This window comes from Giraffa tippelskirchi, chromosome 9 (assembly GCF_054371585.1).
Source record: "Giraffa tippelskirchi isolate mGirTip1 chromosome 9, T2T-mGirTip1v1.2.pri, whole genome shotgun sequence".
In the NCBI taxonomy this organism is placed as follows: Eukaryota; Metazoa; Chordata; class Mammalia; order Artiodactyla; family Giraffidae; genus Giraffa; species Giraffa tippelskirchi.
The window spans coordinates 58,472,617-58,484,979 of record NC_137283.1 but is presented as its reverse complement, the minus strand read 5'-3'; the positions used below and the strand labels follow the sequence as shown (position 1 = coordinate 58,484,979).

General features: G+C 56.4%; 1 protein-coding gene across 4 annotated transcripts in view; it reads right to left on the bottom strand.

The window, feature by feature from the left end:
- Window positions 1-12,363, bottom strand: part of ZXDC (ZXD family zinc finger C) — a 22,662-nt gene extending 10,299 nt beyond the window's left edge. For all 4 annotated transcript variants that reach the window (XM_081526646.1, XM_081526648.1, XM_081526645.1 and 1 more), the window contains exons 1-5: window positions 11,468-12,363; window positions 9,088-9,240; window positions 8,920-8,998; window positions 8,006-8,136; window positions 1,330-1,500 (exon numbers count right to left, since the gene is read on the bottom strand). In XM_081526646.1, coding sequence (XP_081382772.1) covers window positions 1,330-1,500; window positions 8,006-8,136; window positions 8,920-8,998; window positions 9,088-9,240; window positions 11,468-12,323 — 1,390 coding nt within the window. In that variant the 5' untranslated portion in view covers window positions 12,324-12,363. The remainder of the gene's footprint in view (window positions 1-1,329; window positions 1,501-8,005; window positions 8,137-8,919; window positions 8,999-9,087; window positions 9,241-11,467) is intronic.

The following is a 12,363-nucleotide window of genomic DNA, read 5'->3' as shown; positions in this document are numbered from 1 at the left end:
GGTTGGAAGGCATCACCGACTCAATGGACATGAGTTTGGGTGGGCTCTGGGAGTTGGTGTTGGACCAGGAGGCCTGGCGTGCTGCAGCTCATGGGGTCGCAAAGAGTCGAACACGACTAAGTGACTGAGCTGAACTGAACTGAACCCAGGCAAACATCAAGAAACACCAACTTGCTCATAAATTTCCTATTTAGCATTTTGTTAATTCCATAGAGTTTACTGGAGACCTGCCACGTGTGAGAGCCAGATATTCAAAACCCGTACAGAAACATTAACACCGATCACGTGAAGGCAACCAGCTCCCTCCATGCCAGCACTGCCCTGCCTCACCTCCATCCAATGGGGCCCCACCCAAGACCACCATGAGGGGACTCAACCCCTCCAGGGCCAGGCAGGGTTCCTCCAAGACACACACACTCCCCAGCACCTAAAGTCACGTCAAGCAGTGAATCCCTGTCCACCCACAACAGACTCCTTCACCTACCCAACATGACACCACATCACGTCACAGACCCGGGATGTCCACGCCCGACATGAGACCACGTCATGTCACAGATCCGGGAGGTCCACGCCCGACACGAGACCACATCACGTCACAGACCGGGACGTCCACGCACGACATGAGACCACATCACGTCACAGACCCGGGACGTCCACTCACGACACGAGACCACGTCACATCTCAGACGTGGACACTCCCAGTTCCCTTCCCGACACATGCCCTGCATTCCAGTTCCCCTCCCAGGATCACAGAGCGGGGCAGGGCTATGCCCGAGGCTGGAAGGCAGCACTGCTCAGGTGACTGCAGCCAGGACTTCACCCTCGAGGCGCTGCAGGAGCAGCACACCCCCCAGGCTCCAGGGAAAGGCCGCTATGCGGCCATCCAGCCCCTGCACGTCACACCTGGGGCCTGGGCTCATGGTCGGAGAGCCAGCTGCCAAGTCCCCAGCGCCCAGGGGGCAGGAGGCCAGGGCCGTGTGCAGAGTCACCGCTGGACTCATTGCAGTTCACGCTCTGCCCCTATGCTCGTCCAGAAACAGCTCTGTTCTGTCTGACTGTCCCTGGTAGGGGGTAGACAGGAGGAGCTGGAACGGACACGTGCGGTGGAGGGACAGCTTGGCACACGGGACGAGGTCAAGGAGAGCTTTAGGAGCCCTGAGTGCCCAGGCCAGGCGGGGGAAGCCTCTGAGGCTGGGCGGGCAAGAGGGTCAGGGCAGCACGGGCAGAAGCGGGGCCGCGGGCACGGCAGCCACAGGCCCTGGGCCGGGCGTCCAGGACAGAGTGACGCGGCTGCACCCGACACGCGCCCTCAGGCCGCGAGGGGCCCACCTGGGCGCCGGCGGTGCTGCCTGAGCACGTGGGCCTTCATGCTGTGCTTGGAGGCGAAGAGCCGGTCACAGCTGGACACCGGACACCTGCTTTTTGGAGCAGCCACGTCCTGCAGGTGCTTCTTGGAGTGGATGTAGAGACTGCTCCGTGCCGAGAACCTGGCACAGCACCCTGGGGAGAGAGGACAGCCACGTGAGGTACCAGGGTCCCCCTGCCCCAGCAGCACCCCAAGATGCCCTGACGGCCGCCCCCGCCCCCGATGCGACACATGACTGCTCCCCTAGCCCAGGGGCCACGTTGACATCTCCCGCCTTCTACCACCAAGGTCACATTGACCACCTCTGCTACGCTGCTACTGGAAGAAAACCCGTGACCCCGTGACATCCAGGCTGCAGATCGTCCCCACTGACCCCAGAAGCGCCCTCCTCCCGGGTCACCACTGAGAAGCCACTGCCAGGCGGGCCGGGCAGACAGCCGGGAACCAGGAGGCGGCGGCCCGGAGCTGGGCCTGCCTGGTTGGTTGCCCGTGCACCAGCCAGGGTCCGCACAGCACGGATGGTGCTTGGGCACAGGGACACCAGCAAATCTGCAGAGACCGTCGCCCAGCCTCCACGGCCCAGGCCCCATCGCCGGAGCTCAGCACGGCGGAGGGTGGCCAGCTGCCCTCACCGAGGTGAATGGGAGCCCACCGAGGTGGATGGGGCTGGACTGCCCAGCACTCTGGCCCGAGGGTGGCTCCCGCCTGAGGCGCAGGAACTGGTCTCAGGAGAGAGGCCCCGTTTGAGGTTGACAGAGGCAGGCCCGTCACAGCCACGAAGGCCTGAGGCCAAGGGTCTGCGGCGGGGCAGGAGGGCCAGAGGGGCCCGCACGAGCTGTCTGTCCATATATGAAGTGGGGATGGGACGGTGCTCCTGGGTCAGGAAGCACGGCTCGGGGCGGGAGGGGCTCCTGCAGGGAAAGAGGCTCCGGAACAAGGACACGGCCGCAGGAGCCAGGGTCGGCTGCCTCTGAGACGAGTTCTAAACTGATGTCATTTGCAAACAAAACTTCAAACCCGTTTCCTGAGGTCAGACTCAGGACAAGGCACTTGGGAAACACAACAGACAGAAGAGACCCCTCTGGCCTCAGCCCAGGGGTCCCGGGGTGAGCGTGTTGGGCTCCCACCCCTCCCGCTGGGACCCTCACAGAGGCCGGCCACACGGCAGCGGCGCTGAGCACACTTCCGGTCACACCGCTCTCCTGCGGACCGGCCTGACCACAGCAGGGACGTCCTCCCGGCTCCTGCCAGAAGGCAGCTTCCGGCTGTAGAAACTTGCAAATTCAACAGGGAACAACATGTCGGGTGGCCAAAGGGTTCATTTGACTTTCTCCCTAAGATGGCTATAGTAGCGCTTCAGTGTCTGTGACTCCATCCAAACAATTTTGTTAGATTGTATTGTGACAGCTGTCAAATCAGTGTGCATAAAAACAAAACAGGCACCAAGACTGCTGAATTTTTGTGTAGCCATTCTAATACTGAAGATGAAAGGGAAAAAGTAACAATTCTAGCATATCATACTTTGTTATTTCAAGAAAAATAAAAATGCAACTGAGACACAGAAAGAGATTTGCGCAGTGTATACAGAAGGTGCAGTGACTGATCAAACGTGGAAATTCCTTGCTGGACGATGCTCCATGGTTGGGAAGATCAGCTGAAGTTGAAAGCAACCAAACTCAAACACTGAGAAGAACCAGAGGTACCCCGCGTGGGGGCGGCAGACACTCCGACACCGCGCGGGGGACTGCAGACACTCAGACACCGCGTGGGGGAACAGCAGACACTCAGACACCGCGTGGGGGGCGGCAGTCAGAACACCCACACCGCACCATGAGGGTCACCTGTACTGGCCTGGTTATGTTCACTGCTTTGATGTCTGGGTTCCACACAAACAAACCCTCCTGACCATATTCTGCATGGGATTCTCTACTGAAACGTAATGAAGACTTACCACTTTTCAAACACACTGTGACAAGCAATGAAAAGTGCACACTGTACGAGAATGTGGAGTGGAAGAGACCGTGGGGCAAGTGACACGAGCTGCCAATCGCCACACCAAGGCCGGGCTTCATCCAAGAAGGCGATGTCGTGAATGTGGTGGGATTGGAAGGGCGTCCCCTGTTAATGAGCTCCTTCCAGAAAACCGGACAATTCATTCCAATGAGTACTGCTCCCAACAAGACCCACTGAAAGCAGCACTCAAGGAAAAAGCGTGTGGAGTCAGGCAACAGAAAGCACACACTCTTTCCTCGGAATAACCGAGACCGTGTGCTTCTGTGACGACCAGACAAACTGTCACAGCTCGGCGAGGAAGTTCTGATCCACCCTCCCTACTCACCAGACACCGCACCTTCAGAGGTCCGTTTACTTGATCTGCACAAAACTCTCTCAAGGGAAGAAATTTCAATTCCCTGGAAGACTGTAGAAGGTACCTGGAAGAGCTCTTTGCTAAAAAAGATAAAAAACGAGCAATCCAAATCCAACAACACATTAAAAGGGTCACACACTACGATCTGGTGGGGTTCTTCCCACTGATGCAAGGGTTTTCAGGATCCACAAATCAATCAGTGTGATACACCACACCAACAAGTGGAAGAATAAAAGCCATATGATTATCTCAGTGATGCAGAAAGAACTTCTGACAAATTCAACATCCATTTATTTAAACACTTCAGAAGGTGGGCACAGAAGGAACACACCTCAACGTAATAAAGGCCATATACAACAAGCCTTCACTTCACACAACAGACTAACATCACACTCAACGGTGACAAGCTGAGAGCGTCTCCTCTAAGATCAGGAACAAGACAAGGATGTTCACCCTTGCCACTTTTATTCAGCACAGTTTTGCAAGTCCTAGCTAGGGCCATCAGAAGAAAAAGAAGCAAAGGGAATTCAAAACTGGAAAAGAAGAATGTAAACTGTCACTGTTTGCAGATGACACGATACTATACACAGAAGATCCTCAAGATGCCACCAGAAAACTGCTGGAGCTCATCAGGGAATCTGGTGAAGCTGCAGGTTAGAAAATTAATGCACAGCAATCTGTTGCATTTCTATAGACTAATATCGAGAGATCAGAAAGGGAAATTCAAGAAACAATTCCATTTATCATCACTAGAAAAAATAAACTATGCAGGAATAAACCTACCTAAGGAGACAAAAGACACGTATTCCAAAAACTGTAAGATGCTGGTGAAAGCAAAGATACAAACAGATATACCATGTCCATGGAGCAGAAGAATCAATCCTGTCAAAATGAGAAAATACTACCCAAGGCAATCTACACATTCAGTGCAATCCCTATCAAATCACCAACAACATTTTCCACAGAATTACAACGACAAAAAAAATGTTTAATTTGTATGGAGACACAAACGACCCTGAATCATCAAAACAATCTTGAGAAAGAAAAACAGAGCTGGAGGACTCAAACTCCTTGACTTTGTTTGGATTACACTACAAAGCTATAGGCATCAAAATAGTATGGAACGGGCACAAAAATAGAAATTTGGATCAATGAACAGGATAGAAAGCCCAGAAATAAACCCACACACTTAACAGTCAATTAATCAGCAACAAAGGAGACAAGACTACACAATGTTGCAAAGACAATCTCTTCAACAAATTGTGCTGGGAAAGCTGGACAGCTACACGCTAAAAAAAAAAAAAAAAAGAAATTAGATCATTTTTTAATACCATACACAAAGATAAGCTCCAAATGGATTAAAGACCTAAATGTGAGACTAGACACTATACAACTCCTAGAGGAAAACAGAGAGCATTCTCTAAAATGAACTGCAGCATATCTTTTTCAATCTACCTCTCAGAATAATGGAAGTAAGAACAAAAATTTTTTAAAAAGGGACCTAATTAAACTCAAAAGCTCCTGCATGACAGAGGAAACCATAAAACAAAAAGACAACCCACAGAAATGGAGAAAATATTTGCTAATGATGCAACTGACATGGGATTAGTCTCCAAAATTTATAAACAGCTCTTGAGGCTTAGCATCATCAAAACAAACAACCCAGCCAGAAAATGGGCAGAAGACCTAAATGGACATTTCTCCAAGGACGACATATAGATGGCCAAGAGGCACATGAAAAGATGCTCAATATCACTAATTATCAGAGAAATGCAAATCAAAACTACAGTGAGGTACCACTTCACACCACTCAGAAAAGCCATCATCAAAAAATCCACAAACAGGGCTTCCCTGGTGGCTCAGTGGTGAAGAAGCTGCCTGTCAATGCAGGAGAGGCAACTTCAATCACAGGCCTGGGAAGATCCCACCCGTCTCAGAGTGACTGAGGCCAGGCACAGGTCACGACTGCTGAGCCTGTACTCCAGCGCCCGGGAGCTGCAACCACCGAAGGCCGCGCACCACAGCGAAAGAAGCCACCGCAGCCCGCAGCGATGAGCAGCCCCTGCTTGCCACAACTGGAGAACAGCCTGCGCAGCAACCAAGACCCTGCACAGTCACATATAAAGAATCCAATCCACGAACAGTAAATGCTGGAGAGGCCATGGAGGAATCGGAACCTCCTACACTGCTGGCGGGAATGTAAACTGGTATGGCCGCTGTGCAAAACACTGTGGAGGTTCCTTAAAGAACCAAAAATAGAGCTACCATAGGACCCTGCAACCCCACTCAGGAGCATATATCCAGAGAAAAACATGATCCAAAAGAATACATGCACCGCAGTGTTCACTGCAGCACTGTCTGCAAGAGCCAGGACGTGGAGGCAACCTGTCCGTCGACAGAGGAATGGATAAAGGAGATGTGGGACATGCCTATCACAGAATACTACGCAGCCACTAAACGCGATGAAGTGATGCCACCTGCAGCAGCGTGGAGGACCTAGAGATTCTCCTGCTGAGTGAAGGAAGAGAAGGAGAAATATCATGACAGCCCTCATATGTGGGGTCTGAAAAAGAAATGGTACAAACTCACAGACACTCACTCACTCACAGACAGAAACAGACTCTAAGGCTCAGAGAACGAGCTTACGGGTGCCGGGGGAGGATGGAGGGAGGGGGTGGAGCACCCCGTGCACACGCTGCGCGTTTCACACGGGTGAGCAACAAGGCCCCACTTTACAGCACACAGGGCTCCGCTCAGGGTCACGGGGCCGCCTGGGGGGGGGGGCTGGGGGAGAAGGGATGCGTGTGTGTGCAGCCGGTCCCTTTGTCGTCTACCTGAAACTTCCACAACACTGCTAAGGACTAATTAGGTGGACTCCAAGATAAAATGAAAAGTTATAAAGAAAAAAGAAAAGGGGGAACAAGGAAATGCTGGCCCATTGATGGGACTGCCCCGCGACAATGTAATTCTGATTCAGAAGAGTTGCTGACACAAGCGATTTTCCAATGACCCACCGCTCCTTGGATCCAGTGGAAGACGTGAGTGCATTTAAAACCTGAATGAAGACTCGATGAGAATGTCTTCTATTTGATTGGTGTTCGTACAAATGAGGCTACTGTAGAATGTGGAAAAATGGATTGCTCCAGTTTCTAAACAAAATGGAAAGAATCGTCCTAGCTTTGTTTGTTTTGACATTCTTGCTGCAAATGAACCAGAGAGTACAACTGGAGGGGAATACGAGGGCTTCCCCAAACGCTGTAAATGCCAGCAACGGTGTTCTTACTGGGCTATAAGACCTTGAAATAAAGGATGCTATCCAGTGGGGAGCAGTTATTGGAAGATGGAATTATGATGCCAGCTGAAAAATAGCAGAAGGTAGTTGAACAAAATGGTGAGTAAGAAGTGCTATAGAGTTCTCGGTGAATGTGAGAAACGTGTCTTTTATTTTTACTTAAAAGCTGAAGGAAACTTCTGGCCAGCCCAAAGGATCTCACTTTCACCCAGGTTTCCTTCGACGCACAGCAGCACGCGCGTGTGTTCATGTGTGTCAACGGCCACTTTTTCCTGAGTGTAACAGTCTGCTGAGACTTGCATCACCTCTTCACAAAGGCACTCACACAGAGTCCGCACGTTTCTACCAAGTTACCCCCGCCCCAGGGAAAGGCAGCAACAACCCTTCAGCGACGAACTTCCCTGCGGACCCCATCTCCCGCCCACCTTCCCAGGGGACCGCACACACGTGCAGCCAGAAGCCCCACCAGGCCCAGGTGGTCTTTAGCCCGCCACCGGCACTCCTGTCTCCAACCCCTTCCCCGGCTCCTGGGAGCCACGCTCCCACTCCAGCACAGTCTGGCTGACTACCGTCACGTCCCCAGCACCCCACACGTTAGCTGTGCACCTGTGGCCCGGCCCCCCCAAACTGGAGCCCTGCGGAGACACAGGTGTGTGCCTGGTTAGACCACCGGGGTACCTTTGCTACATTCCAGGAAACGCTCAGCCACAAGTGGGTCTGTAGTGTCTCCTTTGAGCGGAGCTTTCCCCATAGTATGACGCCAAATCCTCACAACCATCAAGCCAGCAGGGACTCAGCAGAGTCACACCCCTGGGCCCTGGGTCCAGCGGTCGGACTCTGGACCAGCTTTCTAGCACTCTGCTCCCAAGATGCACGCCCCCGGCTAAGACCAGCCGAGCCACCCCACGCCCCGGCCCACGCGGCATCTCAGACACTTCCACCTGCAGTGCTAGGCGGCCGAGGGACCACTCACACCTACCTTCCACGGGACAGGTGAAGGGCTTGGTGCCTAGGTGGGTGACACTGTGGCCCTTCAGGTGCTCGGCCCGGGTGAACGACTTGCCACAGCCCTCGACGGGGCAGGGGAACCGGCGGTCATCGTCATGCTTCCTGCAGGACAGACAGCAGCGAGGGTGACCCCGCACGTCACCACTGTGGCCACAGCTCTACAAGATGCACCCACCCACGAGCTCTCTGCATTACTGAGGAGAGCGACACATCTCAGAAAAGCTTGGGTTTGGTCTCTAGCCCTCACGGGCAGAAGTCCTTCTTCCTGATGGAGCCGACCACAGTCAGACTCAGAGCTTCCACACAGGAGGGAGCAGCCGCCTCCCCCGTTCAGCCACCTGCCTCCACACAGGCCGTCCTCACGGCCGGGGACCTCGCCTGACATGCACATGGTCTTTCTCTGCGTAGGTGCCCTCAGCCCCGGCTGTGCAAGGACAGACCACCACCCAGCTCTCTGGGTCCCCATGCAAAACAGGAGGACAAGCGCTTCAGCATCAGAGCTGCTGAGAGGCCGAACGAGGGACGAAGGCTGAGTGCCAAGGGTCACCTGCACGAGGCCCAGTCCCTGCAGGCGTCACCACAACCACGGAAGTGATGACGGCATGAGGAAGGCTTAGTCTATAACCTTCACTTTTCTAAAGATCAAGCTGCATGTTAAGCACACTAACTAAATTTAAAAACAAGTACACACAGAAAAAAATAACTTTAAGTGATCAGATTCTGCGTGCTTTTCTTCTTATAAACTTTCTGAATTTTCCAAGTTATCCACACTTGTTTTTTATAACTTAAAGAAATCCAGAGGTTATCCCATCCACAGGCTTCTGCTACACACCAACAGCTCACTCGTTTTCAAAACGAAGACTTCAACCCAAATGTGAAGGTTACCTCTTGTGTCTCAAGAGCTTCGACATGCTGGTGAAGGTCCAGCCACAACTGTCAGAGTCACAGATAAAAGGTCTTTCACCTTGGGAAAGAAAAGCCACGCCTCGTGATTACAAACAACGGGGAATTGCGCAGATGGCGGGTGGGGGCCAGGCGTCCCTGGCTCGTTACCTGTATGGCTTCTCAGGTGGATTTTCAGGCGACAGGCTTTGTCGTACTGTTTGCTGCACCCAGGAAAGGAGCAGGAAAAGAGTTCTTGTTCCCGGAAGTGGGCCCGGTTGTGAGAAAACAGAGCACTCACGGTGATGAACGTCTTCTCACAGCCTGAACAGAGAAACGCAGAGCCTGCTCACTGGCGGGACAGAAGTCAGATTACAGTGCTAACTCAGTCACCGCCGGCACCGGGGCAGCTGGGGAGGAGGACGACTCGGGGGCCTCCCGGGAGGCTGAAGTCGGGGTGGCTCGGGGCAGTTCACAGGCCACCTGCCCCATGCGACCGCTCGATCGTCCTCCGGTACAGCCATCAGCTCCCGGTTCAGCACGACACAGTCTCCAGGTGTGGTGGGAACTCAATGACCCATAAACCCAACAAGATGAACCAGATACTAAGAAACCAGATTCCGTCTGGTCAGGCTGAGCCTGAAAGGGCTGCCAGCCACTGCAGTAACACCTGAGGCTCTCCTACCTGCAGAGTCAGGCACACACCCCATCCCTGTGCTCCTCCTCCCGGAGGCAGACCGGCCCCTGCCACGAATCCTCCTCCCTCTGGCCTCTGGTCTCCTCAGGGTTTCCTGCTCTGTCACGAGTCACCAGGCTCATCTGCGCTTACATGTCCTTTTCCCACCTGCATCTTCAACCCGGGCTGACCCACGGGACTTCGAACATCACTAAGCTCCACTGGGGAGAGCCAGAAGCCACCAGCTCCTTTCCTGGTGGCTCAGTGGTAAAGAACCACCTGCAATGCAGGAGACCCGGGTTTGATCCCCGGATCAAGTTCTCCTGGAGGAGGAAATGGCAACCTACTCCAGTATTTCTGCCTGGGAAATCCTATGGACAGAGGAGCCTGGTGGAAGAAGCAGGCTGTCCATGGAGAAGCAGAGCTGGACGCGACGTAGCTACTAAACAACCAGCTCTCTTTCGACAGAAAAGGTGAGTGCTCACACCGGCCAGGACACACGACGCTGCAAGATGCCCGTGAGCAGTGGGTGCTTCGGCCCCTCCCAAGCCCTCCCGGGGCCGCCACGGGCGCAGAGCCCAGCGCCCCTCCTCTCTGCAGCGACACTGAGCGGGGAAACGCTCATCTCCCCAAACGCCCACACCCCTCCTGACGTACACATCTGTCTCTCCCCAGCAGCCCCAGCCAATCCTCCCTTTGGGCTGCGGTGTCGTTGTCCCCTTGGTCAGGCAGACACATCTAAACAAGCAAAGTTGGCGTCTGCCTCAGCAAGACGCACCCTCCCCCGACCGACAGAGAAGCTGCGGGACCCAGCGCCTCAATCCGCCCCAGCTGGAGCCACCTCAGCGACCCACGGCCTCCACCTGGGTCAGCCCTCAGGCCCCTGTGGTCTGAAACACTCCACTGGTCCCTCTCCTTCCGCCCACCTGGGACAGACACCCCACAGATCATTCACCTCAAAACCCCCAGGGTGACCCCGTGCCCAAAGCAGGTGGATCCCTGATCCCGCTAGCACTGTGCTCAGATGGACGCCCTCTGAGCTTTTCACTAGAGCGGTCTGTAAGCCACCCTCAGGTGCCCAGTGCGGGACAGAGAGATAATGTGCCCTCCAGCGAGCCTCTCCACGGAGATGGGGTGCACAGGACCGGCCAGGGAGCACGGGAAGATCAGAGAGAACTCCCTAACGTCTGACTTTTCTTCCGCCCTTCCAAAATCCCTCATTCCAGTCCACTTCTGTAACCTGGACACTACGCGGAGCGCACTCCCCGTCCACAACACATCAACCGACCGCCGGGCGCACACTCCAGCTTCTCTTTTAAGGAAGGCCCTCCAGAAGCCTGCCCCCTGCCCGCATTCCCTGCCTTGGTTCCGCAGCCTGACCCCAACCCCCCAGCCCCTCCTTCGCAAGCACACGCCCTCCGCAGCTGGAGCCGCCTATCCGGGTGGAGAGTCCACGGACACTCACCCACCGGACACACCTCGCCGGGAATCTCCATCTGAAGATGAAGACGAGTTTGAGAACTTCACACAACCATGAAGTCCAAACGAAACAAAGGTTTTAACGGCATAAAAGGCTGATGCGCCGCACCGGGCAATGATCCCCTGGGGCACCCTCATGTCTGGCCCGGGCTGCGCGGCGGCCCAGCGTTCCTGGGCTGGTCAGCGCGCCCGCAAGCTGGACTAAGCGTTTCCCAGTGACCACACCTGCCTCCGGCTCCGTAGGTGGGAAGACGCCTTGTAGTCTCGCTCATCGGACGCACCCGGGGGAGGGCTCCGAGATTCCCCGAGCTACTTCGCGGCCAAGCGGGGTCCGGGAGCCGCCGAGACCCCGGGGCGGGAGGAGAGGAGACACCGCGCCCCGCCCGCGCCGCTCACCGGGAAAGTCGCACTTGTAGGGCCTCTCGGGCTCGAAGTGGCTGCGCTGGTGCGAGCTGAGCTTGGCGTGCGTGGGGAAGCGCTCGGCGCACACCTCACACTTGAACAGGCTCTCCTGCTCGTGCGCCTTCATGTGCGCCCTGAGGTTGTACACGGTGGTGAACTTCTTGCCGCAGCCGCCCACCGGGCAGCCGAAGGGCCGCAGCTTGTCGTGCGACTGCAGGTGCCGCTTGAGCTTGTAGGACGTGGTGAAGGCCCAGCCGCAGCCGTCCAGCGGGCACTTGAAGGGCCGCCGGCCCTGGCCGCTGCCGTGAGTGAGCAGGTGCACCTGGAGCTGGTGCTTCTTGGCGAAGGCAAGCGCGCACTGCGGCTCGGGGCATCGGTAGCCGGGTCCGGCGGGCGCGCGGCGGGCCTCGACCGGGCTGCCGGCCTCTTGGCCGGGCGGCGGGCCCCGGGACGGCGCGGCCAGCGCGAGGACGCCGCGCTCCAGGCGCACCAGCAGGTCCTGGGGGCCGGCGGCCCCGGGGCCCCCGAGGGGCGCTGCGCCGGGGGCCTGAACAGGGCGGCCGGCCGGGCTCGATGCGGCGCGGGGCTCGGGCTCGGGCTCCCGCCGCCCCGGTGCCGCGGCCGCGCCGCGCGCCACGTCCAGCAGCACCACGAGCGAGTCGCCGCCGGCGGCGGCCGGCGGCCCGGCCTCCCCGCAGCGCGGGCCCCGCGCGCCGCCCTCGGGCTCCCTCAGCAGCAGCAGGCGGCGGCGCGCGGGGCCCGGGGCTCTGCGGGGCCGGCCGGAGCCACCGCCGAGTTGGGGCCCGAGCGCGTCCGGGGACGCGGTAGCAAGCAGCGCCGGCGCGTCCATCTTGGGCCGCGGCGCGTCCAGCCACCGCCTCGCCGGAAGC